At 41.6% G+C, this 23,141-nt stretch overlaps 1 protein-coding gene across 2 annotated transcripts in view; it reads left to right on the top strand.

The window, feature by feature from the left end:
- adam22 (ADAM metallopeptidase domain 22) overlaps nucleotides 1-23,141 on the top strand; it is a 250,775-nt gene that overhangs the window by 203,129 nt on the left and 24,505 nt on the right. For both annotated transcript variants that reach the window (XM_034174816.1, XM_034174815.1), the window contains 10 exons: nucleotides 11,633-11,732; nucleotides 11,874-11,945; nucleotides 12,193-12,285; nucleotides 15,390-15,470; nucleotides 15,604-15,654; nucleotides 15,743-15,806; nucleotides 15,889-15,994; nucleotides 16,106-16,225; nucleotides 22,558-22,726; nucleotides 22,807-22,915. In XM_034174816.1, coding sequence (XP_034030707.1) covers nucleotides 11,633-11,732; nucleotides 11,874-11,945; nucleotides 12,193-12,285; nucleotides 15,390-15,470; nucleotides 15,604-15,654; nucleotides 15,743-15,806; nucleotides 15,889-15,994; nucleotides 16,106-16,225; nucleotides 22,558-22,726; nucleotides 22,807-22,915 — 965 coding nt within the window. The remainder of the gene's footprint in view (nucleotides 1-11,632; nucleotides 11,733-11,873; nucleotides 11,946-12,192; nucleotides 12,286-15,389; nucleotides 15,471-15,603; nucleotides 15,655-15,742; nucleotides 15,807-15,888; nucleotides 15,995-16,105; nucleotides 16,226-22,557; nucleotides 22,727-22,806; nucleotides 22,916-23,141) is intronic.

Below are 23,141 nucleotides of genomic sequence, written 5' to 3'. Positions count from 1 at the left end.
GTAATTTTCACTTTTATTAAAAGTGACTTCAAATGGAAATGAAATAGATTCTAATTCACTGAACATGTATTGTTTAGTCAAATAAAATGTGTGAAGTTGGGGAAGAATTTTTTGTCAAAATTTTACCTCAAATGTATCTGAAATCCATCCAGTGGGGTGTTATTGCAGTTTGTAAATGCACCACTAGGTTTCAGTGCAGGTTTATTTTTTGCTTATGGCGCTGCTTATGTGACATCAAATATTATGTAATCTGCAGGTGATAATTCATCCAGTTTTATTTTCATTCAAAATACAGATACATGAAGTCAAGTCCTTATTTTGGCAGATATTGTAATTTCTCTGTGTTCCCCAACACAATGGAGTTCAAATGAAATAATCAAGATGTGGTTGTTGTACAGACTTTCAGCTATAATTCAAATGGTTTAACAAAAATAGCATATGGTTGCAGCCATCTTTTGAGATACAGTGTCTTTATTTTCAGAGACTGTAAGTAATTGGACAAACTAAATATAAGGATACAGTTTTAATAAAAACTACCATATTACAGCATCTTTTCAAGTCAGGGGATGGATACATGAACATTTCCAACTCACTGAATATATCTTGGACTTCATTTACATCAATCTGTAAGAAATACAACCTGTATGGCAGAACTGATTGGAGTAGGTCATGTGCCATGAAGAGACTAGTGAGGGAAGCCACAAAAAATAAATAAATAAAAGTCATGACAACTGAAGTAGGTATAGGCTTCTGTTGGATATAGCATGCAAAGTGCAACTTTTGCCTGTTGCAAAAATTATGTACACCTTCATGTTGGAGTTGAACTTTGAAGGATTCAAAGATGTGAAATTCCAGCTACAGTTTGCCAGAAGGCACATGGAAGACTCAAGCCTATTGAGAACTACCGTCTCCAAACAGATTTACTGTACAGTATCCTACTGTTTGCGCAATTATTTATAGGCTTTGAAAATGGAAGGATTGTGGATAAAAATATTAGCAGGTATCTCAGTGGGATAAGCACTTGGATTACCAATATGTCGACTTGGGTTCACTTCCAACTTCCTGCCTGTGTTCTTGGACAAGACAATTTATCTCCATTGTCCTAGTCCACCCAGCTGTAAATGGGTACTGTCTTAGGTTGGGGATGTGACCTGTGTCCCACCCTGGGAGTTGAAGACTCTCATCTGCTTCATGCTACAAAATCTGGGGACAAGGAGCCGCACCAATGGGTGTCAGAGCCTGTAAGTAGGATTTTCTTCTGGAATTAAAGCTAAAAGTCAACATTACAGACACATCTTGATTGTTTCATTTTATCTCCATTGTGCCGCTGTCAAAATATTTATGGATCTATCAGATTTTTGTTTGAGAGCATTGGAAATGTGTGTGTGCACGTGTGTGTTGCTGTGTGTTTACACCTCTTCTGAAATACTTCTTACGTTTCTCCTCGACCCCAAATGGGACAGCAGGTGAGCAGAAACTTGGCTGGAACATTGCTTGTGCGGGTTGAAGTAGCCAGCTGCCTCTGGAGGGTTGTCAGTCATCACAACCGTTCCTGTTTCATCCAAAAGCACTTCAGCCTCTGCGGCCCAAAGTCCTGCTTCTCGTTTTACTCAAATGATGTGAACAAATACAGTTTGATGTCCATTTATACACGCAGGCTGTATTTTTCATTATCATTTGTGCACTTTCACAAGTACTTCATGTATATTTTTTTAGTTTTTGGCTGATTAACTTAAATCAAAGAATTTGTTTTATTTTTTATTTTAATATAATTTGGTTGCTCTGATTTGTTATGGTAGACTCGTTGTCCCTCCTACCTGTTGAAAGTCAGGTCGTTTCATCATTTCTTCCTCCATGTCTAACCGATTGATACAGTCTGCAATGTCATTCCCATCTTAGGCCAAGATTTGTCTCAACTCATTTTCTTGTAACAGCAGCACATTCCATGTCCAGATCCTGCTCTAATTTGGGTTAAACATGAACCAACCTGCCATGAGGTCAGGCGGTCACATGACAGGACAGGTGATCATCATCAGCCCTGATTTGTTTGGCTGAAAAGACAGTCAATGGTATTTCAGACACTTGTATTCAATGAGCGGCCTGTCATGTCCATTGATGACGTTACGTTTTATCCCTCCATGTCAGACTAAACTGTTTTGACGTTTTCTTCCACAGGGTTTGACAGTTTGCTCGGTGTGTGTGAGTGACAGTATCCGTGTGTGATATTCTGTATGGTGGCTTGTTATGGCGACCCTACATCCTTTGAGTTCCATGAATTTAGCAGACGGTGCAGTTCTCAGCTTAAATAATGTTATTTGAGTATACATTAAGGTTAAGTCAGTATTTTGAAAGCATTCACTTTGTGTTTTATTCTGTGTATTTTCCTCTTTTTCTCTCATGAAAGACTGAATGTTGAACAATCCTGGAAAAATTATATATTTTAAACAGTGCTGGTACAGTTCAGCCAATCAGCTCACAGATAATTAGCAAATATAGCTTTTTTGCTAGCAGATTAGCTTTTCAGCTAACTTTGAAAACCTTTATCAGACCAGTTCCCCTAAATTTTGTAATGCTAACTTTAAGTTAGCTAACATTAAAAAAATTAATTTTAATGGTCAAAAAGGTTGTCAACCTTAAAATCTTCCAAAATCATTTTTTGTTCCTTTTGGAGTTTATTATCCAATAAGCAAAATTGACACATGACTTTTGTTCATTTAATTATTTCTGTGCATCGTCATCATCATTTGATCTTAGTATGCTGAACATTTTTAGGAACTTCCCTATTTATGCTGCAACATATGAAAATGTCAGCTCTTTAGGGCCCATTCACACATAACACAATTTAAGTCGATTAGCACACGAAGGAGGAATTGCATGCCAATTGTGAAAAATTGGAGCTGCCTCCAACGCCTCGTACACATGTCGCTACTGCCTCCAATGCCTTGTACACCTGTTGCTACAACTATTTGCGCACACCAGCGGCTGAAAGACAGAGTGTGCCCTGTGAGAGCCCATTCAATCCCTCTCGCGGCAGGTGTCAGCCAAATTCCAGGTGACACACGTGGACATGTAACACCGCTCAATTGGCACTTATAAAATGTGTGGCCATTCACACTGTTAACACGAAAATAGTGAGCAGACAATCACTTTAGAACTGGATGTGAAATTTGTCTAAGTGCCCCCACGACTGTGAAGTTGCCAAGTACACATGGCATGCCAGAGTGCTGGCTTTCTCCATAACACGTGTGCGTGTTTTTCACGTGCACCCCCCTCCCCCCCCCACACGGTGTGCATGTAGTTCCCCCCCCCCCCCCCCCAGAGGCGAGGCACCTCTCATGTGATCACAGAGTGGCACCTTGTTCTGTGCGCTGAATGGACGGGGGCATGGCTGGCTGTAAACAGCAGCAGTTGACATCTCTGGTCCTGGATGTTACAGCTGCAGAACACGTACCGTGTTTTGTGTGTTGTGCTTGCTGTCCTCATGTGGGAATACATAACAACATATATCGCTTTTGCGATGGGCTGGAGAGCACGCACAGCGCACACATTGACAGGCTGCCCCAGGTGATACGGACCATCAGATCATAACACGCAGTGGGCGATCTGAATGTCACTTCACCCACGAGCTCTGTTCCACATGACGAGATGTTACGGACCATCAGATCATAACACGCAGTGGGCGATCTGAATGTCACTTCACCCACATGAGCTCTGTTCCATATGATGAGATGTCCGTCCTGCAGCGCGTCGTCCACAAGACACGCATGTTGGGCCGGACATGCACGCGGGGTCGGCTGGACACACAGGGTTCAGCATATGTGAACATAAGAGCACCCTGCTACAGAGGAACAGACGGATCATACTTGTATTGTCTGCTTGATAAGAGGGATTCAATAAAATGTGGTGTTGTTTTTATGGTGTGCGTTTTTTTTTAAAATACGTCCAGCTCCTTGTTGATTTCAGGCATTTTTCCACACCTTTTACAGGCCAGTGATGGTAGCGCAGTGGTAAAGTTTCTGGCTGGCAATCAGAGCTTTTGTAAATTGTAGGTTTGAATCCCATGGGTGGCATGTTTTTTTTTTTTCACAGCAGCTGTGTGATGTGTTTACACATGCTCCAGCTGCTCGCAATGTGTACCGTCACAGTGGGGTCATTCATGACTGACCGTCAGCTTGATGTTTTTGTGGTTCCCTCATATGAGCAGTTCCGTCATAATTTGCCCTGATTTGTACTTATTCGTACTATGTGTGAAGGGGCCCTTAGGATTGTTTTTCAGGGTTTTCGAGAGTTATTGGTTAGCAGTTAGCAGTTTATCAGTTAATAGCGGTTTATTAGTTTAGTGTTATTACAGTTAGCAGATTAGCGCTTATTGGAGCTAACGTTTGGGGTAACTGTGCCCGCCACTGCTGTTCAAACTCAATGTCCTATCAGAAAGTTTGTCTGACACATTAAGCACCTTTTCCAAAAGTAGTACTGGCAAAATAAGTATTTAGGAAGCGGACAGACAGATGATGAATGAATGAATATATGAAGACATTAGGGAATATCTTCTGAATCTGTGAGGATTTTATTTAAAAACACAGACCCATGTAATTCTTTTCTTTTTTCCTCTACCTTGAATCTTTCAGAATACATATTTGACCTCACAGTTTCTCCCACTGCAAAAAGTATTTAAAATGATTACAGTAATGTATTTCCTTTTATTCTGGTTACTTGTAAATCAGTTAGCTTTGTTATTATTAATTATTATTAATTATTTATTATTTATTATTAATTATTTTAATTATTTATTTTTATTTTTAATTTATTGTATTAATTATTATTATTATTATTATTATTATTATTATTATTATTATTTGTTATTATTTATTATTCTGTAAACTGGGACAAACACTGCAAGAATTTTGACAAGATTCAGCTCAAATTCCTAAAATGTTTCAGAAGTCTTCATGCAATATTGTAGTGTGCTCATCCATCATCAGAGCATCGTTACTGACTACGTAGGTAATGCACATTATTTCATTTAGTCACATTAGGTATGAGCGCTCAGTCTGTTATTGCATTGTCTCCTGTGTCAGTCGTGATGAGCTGCGTCACTTAGTCATATCCTTTCATTCAAACTCTCAGCGCAGCAGGTTATAATGACATTTTAAGTGCTCATGTTCACATCAATGTCATAAAAAAACTATTACAGTAACCACACAACATTTGACTGCACTGTAAAACCTGAGGTCAGTCCAACTCAAATATTTTGAGGAGTTTTAACCTTGTGAAAGGAAGATGTACTATCTCAGGTGGTAAAACAGGTGGTAGAGCATGTTGTTCTTCACCGAAAATACTGATAGCAGGTGCTGCTCTATGTGACTAAACCTCACTCTGCTCCAAGTCCCAGCAACAGAAGTGTAATGAAGTATTTGGCTGAATCATCTTCCATTTAATATTTTATATTTGAAGCCTGACTACTTTAAATGAGGGCAGCTGTTCCACACAATATATATATATATATATATATATATATATATATATATATATATATATATATATATATATATATATATATATATATATATATATATATATATATATATATATATATATATATATACATATACGTGATTCAAATCCATCAGGTTTTTGAAAAAAAATTAAAAGGTTGGATACTTTTCTAACAGACCTCGTATGACACGTATCTTGTAACAACCATAGCTATGGTGCCTCCACTTTATAATTAAGGAGCTCCTGTGAGCTGTGAGTACAGTGAAACTATGATAAAACGTAACACATTTTTAGAAACATGATGGTGTTTACAATGCAGTATTCACTTTGACCATCACCATGGTAAAAAAGGATTCTCTGTGTGATGTATGAAAATTTCACCTTTGAAATTAAAAATCAGGTTGTATTCTTTCCACTGCCGGCTGCTAATTATTACCTCCACCAACACTGAGAAAAGAGAATTACTGGACCAACTTTAAAGAGTACTTCAGCTGGTAACTGTCAAATAACATTAGTTCATCCAAATCAACTTAATAAGTAATATTTATATGCCAAATTGGTAATTTAGTTTAGACAAACTTAATTCATTTGACTGTTACCAATTACAGTATTTTCTTAAGGTTTCTCTTTTTCAGTAAAGAAAAGTTATTTTCATTAAACTTGGTTAAAAAGAAAAAGTTCAGAAATATAAAAGTTTCAGGCAACCAGTTCCACAGACATTTATATATTTTTTTAATTAAAGGCCATTAGTTGGATCAAATTAGGTTAAATTATATATTTAAAGTGATATGCAAAGACTGAGCAACTTAAAAAATTTCCACATCAACTCACAATTGCTTGTTCAATGAACTTGAAAAATAAGCTTTTATGGTTTTGCAGATTGGTTTAAGCTGTTTCTGACTCCGATACATAAGGTTTGGGCGAGAAGCATTTTGGAGTTATAATGTTGGTTAAAGATGTTTTTGAAGAGAGGTCTCGTCACCAACCATTTGGCGAACCGGCTCTGTAACTTGAGGTACATTCGACATTGAAATGTGACACATTCCATGGTTTATGTAGCCATCTAACTATTTCTAGTTTATCCAATTCACAGTGTAGTTTGGGGTGGAGCTTAACCTGACATACAAGTCATGAATTAGAACATATTTATCTGATGAACTAAAACAGCCGTAAGTCACTCAAACTCAAATCAGATTAGTGTAAAGATGCGTTGTGTGGCAATCGTGCATAAGGTGGTAGACCGGGCTGTGTATAACCCAAGAGCAGGTTTGCTCAAACCCTGACTGCTCCAGTGTGTCAAAGTGTTCTTGAGCAAGTCCTAGAACCTCAAATTGCTCCCACGACTAAGTTGTATGATACGACTAACTTGTATGTATGATGTATGATTTAACACAACCTGCAATACTGCCAAAGTCTATTTTCCAACAAACCCATTATTTTATATATTATGTGATTATGAGTCTGAACTGCATTTTTAAATACGAGGTCTGTTATAAAAGTATCCGACCTTATTATTTTTTTCAAAAACCATATGGATTTGAATCACGTGTGATTGCGTCAGCCAAGCTTGAACCCTCGTGCGCATGTGTGAGTTTTTTCATGCCTGTCGGTTGCTTCATTCGCCTGTGAGCAGGCTTTGAGTGAGGTGTGGTCCACCCCTCTTGTCTATTTTTTATTGCGAATAAATGTCTGAAGGATTTGGATCTTTGCTGCATCAATTTTTTTCCAGAAACTGTAAGAGACCTCCAGGTGGACACCGTTCGAAAAATTAATATGGCTTTCAGGGACGATTTTATGGGGATTAAACAGATTAAGGAGTGTTACTGCCCCTTTAAGAACGGTCCACAACTGCTGAGAGCGCAGCGCGTTCCCAGCGCCGATGGACAGGCTGACACCCCGCACAAACAACCAGATCATTTCCAACGTGAAAGCTTTGTTGATCCGGGACCTCGTCTGACTTTCACAAAAAGGCAGAAGATGTGGACATCAGCACTTTTTCCGGCACATTCCACCATTACAGGAGTTTTTTTTCATGGAAAAAGAAGCCAAGGGACGAGCCACGGAGCCGTTCATTACGCGGGACAAAACCACCTCGGTGTTGGTCTCACAGGATGGCTTAAAGGTGGATTTCAGACGGATTCCGGTTACTTTCCAGTCGTGTGAATATCCGATTGTGATTGTGCATGAGCTGGACATGCCAGAACATGTCCTGTGAGGCTTCATCACGGCGTTTCTTTTCGCCATGCAGCTCCGCCGCGACGCGCGGAATTCCTCCGCCTTTGTTCCTCTTTCCATGACAAAAACTCCTGTAACAGTGAAATGTGCCGTTCATTTCTAAACTGGACGCTGTTTTGATCCGGTATGTCCTCTGACTAGCACAGGAACTGTGAAAAGACGTGGACATCAGCACTTTTTCGGCACATTCCACCGTTACAGGAGTTTTTTTTCATGCCGCTCTTGACGCGGCACAAAACCTCCTCGGTGTTGGTCTCTCAGGACGGCTTTCAGGTGGCTTTCAGACGGATTCCGGTTGCTTTTCTGTCTTGTGAATATCCAAGAAATTGAGCTTGAGCTGGACAAGCCCCAGCATGTCCTGTGAGGCTTCATCACGGCGTTTCTTTGCGCCGAGCGACTGCACCACGACGCGCCGAACTCCTCCGCACATCTGTCTTAATGTGCCAAAAAAGTGCTGATGTCCATGTCTTTTCACAATTCCTGTGCTAGTCAGAGGACATACCGGAACAAGACAGCGTCCAGTTTAGAAATGAACGGCACATTTCACTGTTACAGGAGTTTTTGTGATGGAAAGAGGAACAAAGGCGGAGGAATTCCGCGCGTTGCGGCGGAGCTGCATGGCGAAAAGAAACGTGATGAAGCCTCACAGGACATGTTCTGGCATGTCCAGCTCATGCACAATCACAATCGGATATTCACACGACTGGAAAGCAACCGGAATCAGTCTGAAATCCACCTTTAAGCCGTCCTGTGAGACCAACACCGAGGTGGTTTTGTCCTGCGTAATGAACGGCTCCGTGGCGCGTCCCTCGGCTTCTTTTTCCATGAAAAAAAACTCCTGTAACGGTGGAATGTGCCGGAAAAAGTGCTGATGTCCACATCTTCTGCCTTTTTGTGAAAGTCAGACGAGGTCCCGGATCAACAAAGCTTTCACGTTGGAAATGATCTGGTTGTTTGTGCGGGGTGTCAGCCTGTCCATCGGCGCTGGGAATGCGCTGCGCTCTCAGCAGTTGTGGGCCGTCCTTAAAGGGGCAGTAACACTCCTTAATCTGTTTAATCCCCATAAAATCATCCCTGAAAGCCATATTAATTTTTCGAACAGTGTCCACCTGGAGGTCTCTTACAGTTTCTGGAAAAAAATTGATGCAGCAAAGATCCAAATCGTTCAGACATTTATTCGCAATAAAAAATAGACGAGAGGGGTAGACCACACCTCACTCAAAGCCTGCTCACAGGCGAATGAAGCAACCGACAGGCATGAAAAACTCACGCATGCACACGAGGGTTCAAGCTTGGCTGACGCAATCACACATGATTCAAATCCATATGGTTTTTGAAAAAAATAATAAGGTTGGATACTTTTCTAACAGACCTCGTATGTCAAAATAATATAGCAATATAAATTAAAAAAAATCTATAAATTTATGCAATTAATATTATTAAAATGAGAGCATTCCAAATGTCTGTGCAGCTGTTTGCTTTAAGGAAGGGGTAGGCAACCTGTTCCAGAAAGAGCCATGAGGGTGCATGTTTTCTTTGCAGCCACTGACTCCACCAGGTGATTTTACTGATTAATATCACTTTGAGCAGATGGAATCAGTTAATCAGTGAAATCACCTGGTGGAGTCAGTGGCTGCAAAGAAAACCTGCACCCTCATGGCTCTTTCTGGAACAGGTTGCCTACCCCTGCTTTAAGGTTTTCTCTTTGGGACTATCCTGGGATAGATTTTGTTACATTTTGGGATGCTTCTAGACAGAGGAGTATGACAAGATAGGCTTTGAAAAAAAATTAATAAACACAGTTTTTGGAAACCAAATGAAAATATTAGCCTTGACCTGGATTAGACTTTGTTATATTTTGGAGAGATATGGATAAAGGATCAGTCAGAACATTTACAATTTTAAAGGACATGTCTCATGTTTTTTAACGTCCCAGTTAGTAAGACAACATAATACTACTCATGATTGTAAGTGTCTCTGCACACGTGTTAATACAACATAATTAGTGATCTCTGATGTACTTTATTCCTCTCACTCTGAGCATTAGCAGGTGCATTTCCATAAAGCGTTTTAATCTGCAATTCTCAGCATTTTTCAGTATGTGACGCACTTATTAGCAAAACAGTAACATCCCAGTGACTGACAGACAGTGGGAAACGAACCTGCTCCATCTGAAAACAAAGTTTCTGCGCTGCTGTTTGAAAGTGATGGCTCGGATTTACAGAGAGGAGACAACACACGTCACCCAGAAACTCTTAACATTTTCAATGTCGGATTTTGGAGTCTAAAGTGTGGTGATGTGCTGTTTGTGTGGATGCTGGTTTACTGAAACTGTGGAAATGGATGTGGGGACATCTGACATTGTTTTAAACAGACTGCCTGAACACAGAGATAGATTTGTTACATTGGAAACAGCCAGAATATATTATTTCCAGGAGTTAATGGATGTTTTTTTACGTGCCCTGAGAGAGGCAGAGCTGCAGCCAGCAACCTCGCACACGCTTCTTTGATCGCGTGGAGTTTACATTTGGAAATTAATCCATAACATGACTGTGAGTCTGGCATGTTCAGCATTTTACCCCTTTGTGGCTAGATTTCTTTCTTTCTTTTTTTACTTTGAAACCGTGAATTTAGAGCTAGAATGTGTGTATGTGTGCTGCAAAGCTCGCTCTGTGTGTGTGTGTGTGTGTGTGTGTGTGTGTGTGTGTGTGTGTGTGTGTGTGTGTGTGTGTGTGTGTGTGTGTGTGTGTGTGTGTGTGTGCGGACACGCTGTGCAGCTGACAAGACACTCATTTTCTCCGGCAGCAGATGTATTTTTTTTAATTTTATTGATAACACACACACACACACATACAAACACACACACACTCATCTTCAACTGCTTAGTCCAATTAAGGGTCGCGGGGGGCTGGAGCCTATCCCAGCAGTCATAGAGCGCGAGACCTGGTACACCCAGGACAGGATGCCAGTCTGTCACATGGCCACAAGCAGACAAACAAACACATTCACACCCACTCGCACACCTACGGACAATTTAAAGATCCCAGTCCACCTAACCCGCATGTCTTTGGATGTGTGAGGAAACTGGAGCACCCGTAGAGAACCCACGTAAACTCCACACAGAAAGGCCACAGGCAGTAATTGAAGCCATGACCTTCTTGCTGTGAAGCAACACTGCTAACCACTAAGCCATCGTGCTGCCATTTTATTGAAAACAACACTCATAATTAATCCTGCACAAAACTGATCCTGGAGCAGAGATTGTTATTGACAGGCTGCAGGTGCACATCAACCTTCTTGGAGCTGCAGATTTTACCGTGACTACATCAAAATTAACAGTTGTCACTTAAAAATGAGTAATCACAACACGACATCACACTTATGTCAACTTTGGAATTACAACTGTAACCTGTGCCTCAGTTCTTAACATTAGCAGCTACATTCCATTGAAGTGCATGCTGGGATGCTTCTAGTAGCGACCTCACTTGTCAGAAACACCCGAGTCCTCATGAGTACTTTGCTTTTGGACATCTCCGTAGCTGTTTGTTGCGAATGCCATACACCTTGAAACCAGTCACGGAAGTGCACAAAGTAATCTCGGTGGATCATCGGATGGTCACTAACAACCTAAATCTAAATTGTTATGATTTTGGTGCGACATGTCCTTTAAACTTTTTGTTGTTTTTTTTTTTTTTTTTGATCTTGGCAGAAGAATGCACTCTAATGAGGCCTTCTAAATTTTGGCTTGATTTTTTTTTTTTGAGTAACCTAGTCTGTGTGTGTGTGTGTGTGTGTGTGTGTGTGTGTGTGTGTGTGTGTGTGTGTGTGTGTGTGTGTGTGTGTGTGTGTGTGTGTGTACTGTAGCAGAAATGCATAATGTGCTCCGATTGTGTTGGAACAGCTTCTACCTGCCCAAGAGATTCTCTGACTGCAACGTGGAGGAGTATCATAACTTCCTGAACAGCGGCGGAGGAGCCTGTCTGTTCAACAAACCTCTGAAGGTGTGTTGCATTCACATGCACATAGCGTGCATACAGTTCCACACTAGGCTGATTACCTACTTTCTCTCTCTCTCTCTCTCTCTCTCTCTCTCTCTCTCTCTCTCTCTCTCTCTCTCTCTCTCTCTCTCTCTCTCCCTGCAGCTACTGGACCCTCCAGAGTGTGGAAATGGCTTTGTGGAACCAGGAGAAGAGTGTGATTGCGGGGACCCAGCGGTAAGTCAACACATTCCAGCGTGCTAATCCAAAGTCAAAGCGAATAATTACCTGACACCCCTGCTGTGTTGGGTACAATCACACTGGTTTCACTGGACAAATTAAGGATCTTCACACTTGTTGCCTTACGGACGTGTGTGTCGGGAGACATGGTGGTTCAAATGGATTACATGGTACCTAACAGGAAAAAAACAGTGTTGCTTGTATGCGCTTAGTTGTACAGATGTAACGATGTGTGCCCGTGTAGGAGTGTGCCAAACAGGGAGAAAACTGCTGTAAGAAGTGCACCCTGACCCAGGGATCCAAGTGCAGCAACGGACTTTGCTGTAACAACTGCCAGGTGAGGATCAGTCCACAGGGGCACTTTCCATATGCTGGGGTGCACTGCACTTCCACCAAAACAGTAGTGGTTCTCACATTATGTCCATTCACAAGGGAGGGAACGAGGGAGCTTTAGCCGGGATCATCCAGGGGTTTCAGTCTTACAGTCTCATTTGACCCCTGCTTGATATCTCGAGATTTGGCCACATCCGGAGACAGCCTGCACAAATACAGCAACACTTTTAACGGAGAAATGGGGTACAGTTTTGTTTTCGGCTGCAGCCACCGAAGCAGTCGCGAAAAGTGCGGGTGGTTTTTTTGGGGTTCCCAGTGAAGAAGGGAAGACAAGGCAAATGGGAGAGGTGGTGTCGGTAAGTGTTAGCCTATGCACCTAGCCAGAGTAGCTGCGTTCTCTCGCCTGCACTACCACCTTGACATGTTTGAGCACCGGGTCATAAACAAACCGCAACACATGCCCACTTTCCACCACATCGTCACTTCTTCTTTGGATTTTCACTTTGTTTGCTGTGTAATTTGTCCAAAAACTCAAAGAAAGTGTAGTGTTCCTGATGGGGACAGATGAAGGCTGTCCCCGGATGTAAAAAAATTGCATCATATTTTACCCCTTTAGTGCCTGCCCTCAAACGAGACTGCGGTGCCCAGTTGCAGAGTAACGTACAGCGGTGCTGAAATCTGGTGATTTCATGTTATGTTTTTATTGCAGACAGACTTATCTGCTGCACACTACATTATCCGGGGAAAAGCACCAGCCCAGTCATTCTCAGGGCCTATATAAGAGTTATTTAGTCTGCTGTAGAATTTCATATTACAGATTTTTTCAGATTGCGTGACTTTAATATGTTAGGTTAAGGCCCGGTCCCACTGGGGAGAGGATTAATTGCGTATGAATTGAGTACACATATTACGGGCATTCGTTGTCGTCCACAACAAAAATGGCCAAAAATGAAAAATGTCCAGTATGAATTATGTAATAATAATTATGTAATAATAATAATAATAATAATAATAATAATAATAATAATAATAATAATAATAATAATAATAATAATAAATAATAATAATGTATAGGGAATATATGATGAACAATCACGGTTGTATAACGCATATAGTGAGGAAACGGATCCAGCGCATTGCGATTATCAGGGCAGTATTACAGGTGTATTATGAATGCATCGCGCACGTGTTGTGCGTCACAGTGCGTGCACGGCATCTGCTTTGCGGTCGTAAAAGAAAACACCAACAATACAGCCTCTGTAGCATTTGCTGGACTTGGACAAGTTGATTGGAGTAAACAAGCAGTGAACAGGGCAAGTGGTGACGTCAGCGGATCGCACCAGAGCGCAGCTCGTCTGAACGATTATAACAAGAAGTTAAATCTGTTATAAACTTAGGAATAACTACCTTAACAGCTGCAGACAAGAAGGAAAAAACACGCAACTGTTTTATCAAGCCTTGACAATGTAAACAAGTCAAATAATTACCTTTTTAGACGGCTCAAAGTGCTTTCTGCAGCTTGTTAGTGGCCCAGCTGCAGCTTCCTCTGTGATTCAGGAGGTGATTAGAGCCGTTTTCAACAGCCAATTTGCAGAATAAAATGATTAATCTGCCACGAAATAATTATTTTATATACACAGCATGCAGCGCAGAGCGCGTGACAGCCAGTAGAACAAAGAACGGCGTCCAGCTGTGAACACAGCGCATCTGATTTGCATCCATCACAAATCAGATGCAAATCAGACGTAATAAAAACGCTTTATTCATTTCCAATCTGTATGCAGTCGCTACAACTTTAGTTCGTGATGTGGACATGATGGGCACGCAAAATATTCGTTTTACACACTGTCCCAATCGGCTGCCAAGCCGCAAATCCCTGTCAGTTGCGGATATCAGCAGATGACAGTGAATATACAGCGCATAGATTGAGTATGTTTGAGTATGTATTGAGTATGTATGGAGTATGTAAGGCGGATGTCATCCACAGCCAAACTTTTGTGCAGCTCAAAAATCCTGGTAACGGAAAAACGTGCCTCTGCGGATAATTGCAGACGTGTGCGGGTGTCGGCCGACTCATACAAGCATGTTTCATGCATATTGCGGATGTTAAGCAAATATGAGCCAATTTTGTTTGCAATCCATACGCAAATCCTCCTAAATGCCAGTGGGACCGGGCCCTTATGTTTGTGTCAGTTGAATAAAAAGAAAGTAAGTGAATAATGGGTTTTAAATACTTCACATGGAAAGAAGAAGAACAAAGGCCCAAGTCTTTTGGGTCCTGGAGCTTCTTCGCTTAAGGCCCAGTCACACGGGGGTTAGAACCACTCTGGCCACAAGTTCATGACAAAATGTGACAGCTGTGTGCACCATATTCGTGAGACTGTCACAGAAAAAAATAGGCGTTGGACTGAATATCAGTCGTAGGGTGTATCCTGAATGTTTCAAAATATGTGCAGTGACTCCTGCAACTTACAACGTGGTGACTGGCATGAAAAGGAGACTTCCCAGAAAAAATGGTCAAATGTCGTGTTCACAATCTGGATTGTTGGACACTTGCAATTTCCAAAACAAAACTTTTCCAAGCACTTAGAATCGAAGGTGTTGAACTTTTAAAAGGACAAAATTAATTTTTAAAAAAAATTTAAAATTTGCTATGAGTGTGCAGTATAGGGCTGCATGGTGGCCAAGTGGATACTGCACATGCTTCCAAAACAAAAGGTTCCCAGTCCAACACCAGCTATGTCTGTTATCTATGTTATGCACTTTTATCTGCAAGAGCATCCTGCATAAAACTTGTGTCAAATCATCATGCAAATCCATTTCATATTTGCTGTGGTGAGCCCGAGGAAAATGTGAGAAGCCTAAAGATTCAGATGAGGATGCATCACCCCTCCGATTTGTTTTCATCATAAACAAATGAACCCTAAAACTCTTATCAGAGGACTTCTGATGACGAGATTATTCTAATGACAGCTCTTTATGACTTAAAGCTTGCAGTAATGACGCCCATATTTAATTGGCATTGTGAACGATTTTGTGTTTGAGGTTTATGATACTTCATTACCACACACTGAGAGTTTATTTAATGTGTATTTTGTGCTGCTGCAGATGGAGTTCATGGGAGTTGTGTGCAGAGAAGCGGTCAATGACTGTGACATCCCTGAAAACTGCACAGGCAACTCCAGCGAGGTACAGTGTGCATGAGCATGCATCACTACAGAATGAGTGGAAACATTTATATGACTCAGAATCACACCATAAATTCACAAAAGTTTTTTAGATTTTAGTTTTAATTATTTCTTTTTGAATTGTTTATTTGCAGTGTCCGCCAAATGTGCAAAAGATGGACGGCTACACGTGTGAAAAAGATCAGGTGATATGTTTAACTGACAGTATTCTACAGTTTAAAAAAAGAATGACTATGTGACATTTTTCTTGAGATACCACATTTTTCTCGACAGGGTCGCTGCTTTAACGGAAGATGCAAAACCAAAGACAGACAGTGCAAATACATTTGGGGAGAGAGTACGTTTAAAAATAACAAAGACCACTTTCGGCTCTATGAAGACATAATCTTGGTAATTAAATTGTGTGGTGTCTCTATCAGAGGCAACAGCAGCTGACAAGTTCTGTTATGAGAAGCTCAACATTGAGGGGACTGAGAAAGGCAACTGTGGGAAGGACAAAGACACGTGGATCCAGTGCAACAAACAGTAAGCCCGTTGTCTGTGTGAGGGTAACCTGCAGAGATGTGCTGCAGTTTCACTTCCACTGCCCTGTGGGTGATTCTCCACAGTCACCTGTGGCTGTACTCTGTGTTTCAGAGATGTGCACTGTGGCTACCTGTTGTGCTCCAACATCTCACCTGCTCCGCGGTTGGGCGAGCTACAGGGAGGTCTGACCTCCTTCACAGTCGCCCGACACAGCGCTTCTCTAGACTGCAGGTACCCATCGTCAGCCAAGGGATAGCTATAAAATCTACACCATAGGCCCAAATCTGTGTGCCTTATAGTAACCCAGTCTCACGGATTGTCGTGATTCAGCAGCACAAAATATAGATTAATCTATTGGTTCGTCATATTGCCACGAAAAGTGCAGAATTTTTGTCATGGAAGCACAAATTCATTCTAATTCATTCTGTGATGGCTGCACGTAATTAAAAGTGCTGCGGGGGGAGTCGGTGTGGTTATGGTTAGGGTTAGGGGAAGGGGTAGGATTAGATTATGGTTAAGGTTGGGGTTGGGGGTAGAAGTAGGGTTAGTAATAGTGAGGTAAAAAAAACCCCCGTCATGAAAATTTGAATCATTTTGTGACAGGAGGATGAAAAAAAAAACGTTAGACTGGGCTGTATATATCAGTTAGTTAATTAGTCTGTCTGAAGAAAAACCCCAAAACCACATAGTTAGATTGTAATTTTTTCAGACATATGGGTCATTCCATGTCAGTTCAACGAGGGCCTCTTGCAGTTTGTCTCAGATTTTCTTCAAATTTTAATCAAATATTCCCAGACTATTCAGAACAACAAATCTGAAGTTTGAGGCCTGTAGGCCAAGTAGTTTCTGAGATATGGCCAATTTAGTGTGTATGAGGTCTGCCATTTTTTAAGGCAAAAACTATGGCCGTCATTTCTGGAGCCATGTTCAAGGTAGAATATCTCAGCAAATAATGGACTTAGAGGCCTGACATTTTCTGTGGCAGTTGTCATGGACACCCAGACTTGGACTATAGTCAAACAACAGACACTGACATTAAACTGTGAAGTTTATGTATGCTCAAACTATGGAAAATTTTACATTGACTATTGCGAGCATCCATGTTTGAGACACTGAAGCATACCATTACACTCAAAGAAGCCTTTCCATTTCTTGGCTCCTTAATGCCAGGTATACTGGCTATGAAATATGTAAATTTGGCATATCTGTGGTAAACAGTTATTGTGGGAGAAACCTCTGAAATCTGAAAAAACATTTTGTGGTCAAATTTTATTAGAAGAAAAGCTCATGTGGGCAGTAAATAAAACTTCAAACTGATTCCATTTTAAAGGTATTGATATCTACTTTATGTGTTATAAATATGGTTGTCTTTGTGAAACTCCTTCCTGGTTAATTTAAGCATTATTTATGGCTAATTTGGAGAGTGTGGTAAAGAGGTGAAGAGAAGAGTGCAGGCAGGGTGGAGCGGGTGGAGAAAGGTGGCAGGAGTGATTTGCAGTGGTGGGCACAGTTCCGCTAATCTGCTAACCGCTAAATATCGAAGATAATGTTTTCATTATCAGATTAGATTTTCAGATAACTTTGGTAACCATTATCGGACTAATTATCTTCCGATAAGTTTTGGTCCGATAATTTTTAGACCACTAACATATTTTTGCAGACGTGGTAAACAAAACTTAATAGTTACAAACATTTATTTAAAAAAATATAAAATCAGTTGAGTACCTATCTGTTAAATGTTTTGTAGTAGATGTGCAGTTATATCCTCTGTAAACAGAGGAGAGCCGGTTCTAAAAGAAACTGCTCTATCATCTGTAGGTAAAGGAAAACTGAACTGGTCACAGAAAAGAAAAAGCTTATTTCTTTTGACCCCATACTGATATGCTGGCAATATCACCCAAGTCATCCAGAGGCATACAGTTTTAACTTATGGTTAAAATTTTAACCAAACTAATTTCAGACAAGATATTTAAATTAACGTCACGTCTGAAGTTTTATGAAGTGAAAATATCAGATATATGTTTTAGTTTTAAAGTAAAGCACTAATTTTGAAGGTTTTAGTGTGGACATGCTGTGTCCATGTGCATTATGGGTATCTCAGTACATTCACAACAGGAGAAATGCATTTGAGATGCTCTGATCAGGCTCCACACAGACAGCAGCATTAAACTATTTGTATATTGTGCCTAAAACTCTTGTGAATATATTCTCTGGGTTGTTACTGTGTTTTTTTTATGTAAAAATACCAGAAGAAGCCCAGGTTGCTTCTCCATTATTTTCAATTGTAATCATTGCAATCAATTCCTGTTTGCTATTTAGAGTCCTGCTTATGTCAAACACTGTCTGCCGTCTTTGTTCCAGAGTAATATATATAAGATGTCTGAAATTCAGTTTGCGTTTATTAAATTCCACGCATCTTAAATTGAGCAGACACGGATTATGTGGAATTTTGTTTTGGCAGGTTTTCAAGTCTCTACGGCCATCTCCTGGTCAGTAGTGTTCATGGCAGTATTCGCCCTAAAGCTGGGCAGACACTGTACAATATTTTCAATCGTTGTACTTGGCTCCAGAGTGCATGATTTATGTTCTCACACTATACGGCCCGATGCTCTGATGTGATTTGACTTCTCACATTGTACGTTCAAAAACCACATGTTGGACTCGTGTTTCCAGAAGCAAAATGTAAACACAAGTTTTTTTTTTCAAACTTTATTTACATTTCTTATTTTTATAAAAGCTCTCGATGGGAGACATCAAAGTTTTAACAACAAAAAACAAAACATCAGCAACAACAACAACAAAAAAAATACAAGACGTGAGTTGGGGGGGGAACAGAAGCTGCTCTCCCAAAGAGATGATCACTGTTTATGCACTCTCCAATTCCACATCAGTGTTTGCACATGCACAGTGGGAGAGGTTGGATGCTTGTAGCGCTTCAGCAGCGGGATACTCTCACGACGGCCGACCAGAATATCAAACAGGTTTGATTTTCATCCCCCCATACGATTGCCGATCGGGAGGTGGTCATGAGAGGTTAAACGCAGCTCGTTACTCCATGTATACTAAACGATGCAGGACGCGCGATTAACCTGAAACTCGGCGCGATCCAAAAAATTCTTGCACAAGTGAAAAATCAGCTGAAAAAGGGCCACCTCTCGCACAGTGTAAGCCCAGCTTAAGTACTGAGCATCAGGGCACCAGTAGATGGCAGTGTTCTATTTATTTTGACACCGGTTATATCAGATGGTTATCTAATTACAACTAGCTTTTTTTTTTAAATGCCTTTTTTTAACAAATAAAAAAATGACATATTTTACAAAAGCACATTTATCTGTAAACACCAACACATGACACATCTCACATTAATGTGTTGGTTTACATAGAATGAATGAGTCAACCAATCAGTGTTAGTGGAGGCACATTTTACCCATAATCCCTTTGGCATCTATCTGCGTTTGTTACAATACTTCAGAATTAGTGCATTATTCAACATTAGAAGATATACGAGGTCTGTTGTTGTGTGTTGGGGGATTTGGCTGGATGTTTTTGTGTTGTTTTCTTTTCTTTGCTCTCCAGGTGGTATGCAAACTGGTTTTTGTCTGTGGAGAAGGTGCTGGCAGAAGAGTCCTTCACCCTCATCAGCATTATTAGCTGCACCTGTGGAGGATGTTCACGTGTAGGCCTACTGACTCGCAGCACCTGTGGATGATGCTCACGTGCACACTTAAAGACTTTCAGCTGAAGCAGATCATGAGATGGCGTTCTGCATTTAAGCCATGAGTGGTTCAAGCAGAATTGCCGGGAACTCGACCTTGTGACGTTCGTTTGTGAGACGCTGAGGACCGCGCCAGGGTTTGACACATCGTGCCTGTGAAGGAGGACGGGTGAGGGACACATGCTGTCAGCACACATCAGAGGTGATTATTGTCTGACTGATCGTTAATAGTAATTTGGCATTCTGTTACGCAGTATATTTGAACATTGATGAGAATTGTGCAGTTTGCTTCTCACTGCTGTGGCGTACGGACTGATGATCCTCCACCTGTTGTGAGAAGCTGCTCATTTACATAAAGCTTAAATTCAGACCTGAATGTGTTGCTGATAGTGTGTGCCTCTGAAGGATATTTGCTGTACCTCTGACTTACCTCACCTTTTTCCATCCTTCACAGAGTCAGTTTGTTGTGTCCACCTGGGGGGTGTTTGGCGGTGAATCTGAGTCCAGAAGCGCAGAGGCTTCGATCCTTTTGGGCGCTGGAGAGCGCGCCGTGCTTCACTCCGCCAGACAAACCAAATATTTATGTTGTACACTAATTATAGCACTGGAGGGGAAATAAAACCGTTTTGTTTGTGGAACCGCTTTCTGGTTATTTAGCGCTGGGTTCGGTCAGACGTTGGTCCGGTCCTCAACCTGCGTCTCCACATAACATCTGTGATAAAACTAACGTACCTTTTTATTTTTTTCAAAAACTATATGGATTTGAATCACGTGCGATTACATCAGACAACCTTGAACTCTCGTGCGCATGCGTGAGTTTTTTCACGCCTGTCAGTTACATCATTCGCCTGTGGGCTGGCTTTGAGTGAGGAGTGGTCCACCCCTCCCGTCGGAATCTCTTTGTCTGAGAACGTCCTGAGAGACTGACGCTTTGCTTGATCAAAATTTTTTCCAAAACTGTGAGGCACATCGAAGTGGACATCATTCGAGAAATTCAGCTGGTTTTCTGTGAAAATTTTAACGGCTGATGAGAGATTATGGACTGTTGCTGTTGCTTTAAGGACTGCCCATGGAGCGGGATGTCGCGACGCGCCCTGAGCCGCCGCTGTCTGCCTGTTTTGAGCTGAAAGCTTCCAAATTTAAGCCTCTGTTGACCCAGGACGTCGTGAGAGAACAGAGAACTTTCAGAAGAGGTCGGGATCAGCAGTTTATCCGGACATTCCACTGTTAAAGGAGATTTTATTAATGAAAGAAAGTGCGGACAGGTCCACGCGTCGGGACGCAGCCGGCGCGGTGCGGCGGCACTGGAAAAACACCTTCGTGTTGATAACCATTTGTAAAAACCAGGCGGCTTTTGATGGCTTTCAGTTGAGTGAGTATCTGAGAATTTGTTTAACAGCTGGACATGTTCCAACTTGTCCTTAAGACTTCCAACGGAGGTGTTTTTCCTGGTGGTGGTGGTGGGGCGCGGTGCCGGCTGCGTCCCGACGCGCGGATCCGTCCGCACGGACCCGTCCGCACGGACCCGTCCGCACTTTCTTTCATTACAAAATCTCCTTTAACAGTGGAATGTCCGGATAAACTGCTGATCCTGACCTCTTCTGAAAGTTCTCTGTTCTCTCACGACATCCTGGGTCAACAGAGGCTTAAATTTGGAAGCTTTCAGCTCGAAACAGGCAGATAGCGGCGGCTCAGGGCGTGTCGCGACGTCCCGCTCCGTGGGCAGTCCTTAAAGCGACAGCAACAGTCCATAATCTCTCATCAGCCGTTAAAATTTTCACAGAAAACCAGCTGAATTTCTTGAATGATGTCCATTTCGATGTGCCTCACAGTTTTGGAAAAAATTTTGATCAAGCAAAGCGTCAGTCTCTCAGGAAGTTCTCAGACAAAGAGATTCCGACGGGAGGGGTGGACCACTCCTCACTCAAAGCCAGCCCACAGGCGAATGACATAACCAACAGGCGTGAAAAAACTCTCGCATGCCCACGAGGGTTCAAGCTTGTCTGATGTAATCGCACGTGATTCAAATCCACATAGTTTTTGAAAAAAATAAAAAGGTCTGATACTTTTCTAACAGACCTCGTATGTTATATTTTAACTTTGTACAAATGACAGAATTAACATTAATGGAGTTATTCTATCAGTATTAATATTATTTATACACTAAACCATAAGTCAGCACTGCTTTATTTTCCAAGACCTCCGCCTCACGGCGATGCTGTTATTGAGTAGAGAGTTGATCTTCGCTGTTCCTCGGAACTGCGTCGGTGCTGGAAGCTATATAATAAACACGAGACTCCAGCAGTGGGCAGGACGCACGAAGACAAAACTCCTGACTCATTGTTTGGGTCTGTGGTCATTTTTGATGCTACCAGAAGCGATCGTAGTGTTAAAACTCAAAATCAGCTTGTTAATAGTCGTAAGTGTACCGGAGACAATACTGGAAGTTATCGGTTATCTGTAGCTTCTGATAAATTTTTGGGTTTTTATCTGTTTAGCTTTATAAAAGATAACTTTTCAGTTAGCTTTGATAACAGATAATCAGCTAACTTTTTGGCTAGGTGTGCCCACCACTGGTGATTTGTGACCACAGAATATCTGCGAGAGTGAAGGGGAAAGTGTACGAGGCAGTAGTGAGACCAGCTATGTTGTTCGGCTTAGAGACTGTGGCACTAACAAAACAACAGGAGGCAGAGCTGGAGGTAGCAGAGCTGAGGATGTTACGGTTTTCTTTGGGAGTGACGAGAATGAACATATCAGAGGGACAGCTTGGGCTTGGCTCGTCACACATAGGCTACATTTCCATGTTAAGCTCTTTATGACTGACTCTGCCTTGTCCATGTGGCAGTGGCGGTCACGTGCTCATCGATGGAGACACGGACCTGGGTTACGTCGAGGACGGGACGGCGTGCGGGACAGAGCAAATCTGTTTCAATCACAAATGTCTCCCCATCCAGCAGTTCAACTTCAGCACCTGTCCCGGGACCACCGAGAAAACCATCTGCTCAGGGCACGGGGTATGCAGACTTGCTGTCCTCGTGGTCCCGTTTAAAGTCTGACCCGTCATGGTGAACTATCGTTTGTTTTGTTGCTGCAGGTGTGCAGTAACGAGCTGAAGTGTGTGTGTTACCTGGGCTGGGCAGAAGAGGACTGTAACTCCACATCTCCTCTCGGTTATCTTGTTGGACCGACTCCCTCTGTTTCAGGTAGTTTATCTGCTGCCTCTAACTACACATCTTTTTTCTGCCATTCTTTTGTACATTACTTCTTCCTATCTCAACTCAACCATTGCACTCTAAAAATCCTCCCACAAAATGTATTCACACCAAATTTTTGTTTTTGAATACTCAAAGCTTTGCTTATTTTTATTTTCATTGTGTCTCTGTTTCTTTGTTTTGAATTTCAGCTGCATTTGTGCTTAAGGAACCATGC

The sequence above is a fragment of the Thalassophryne amazonica genome, chromosome 7 (assembly GCF_902500255.1).
Source record: "Thalassophryne amazonica chromosome 7, fThaAma1.1, whole genome shotgun sequence".
Taxonomy (NCBI): Eukaryota; Metazoa; Chordata; class Actinopteri; order Batrachoidiformes; family Batrachoididae; genus Thalassophryne; species Thalassophryne amazonica.
The sequence above is the reverse complement of the archived record's forward strand: the minus strand, read 5'-3'. Positions and strand labels throughout refer to the sequence as shown.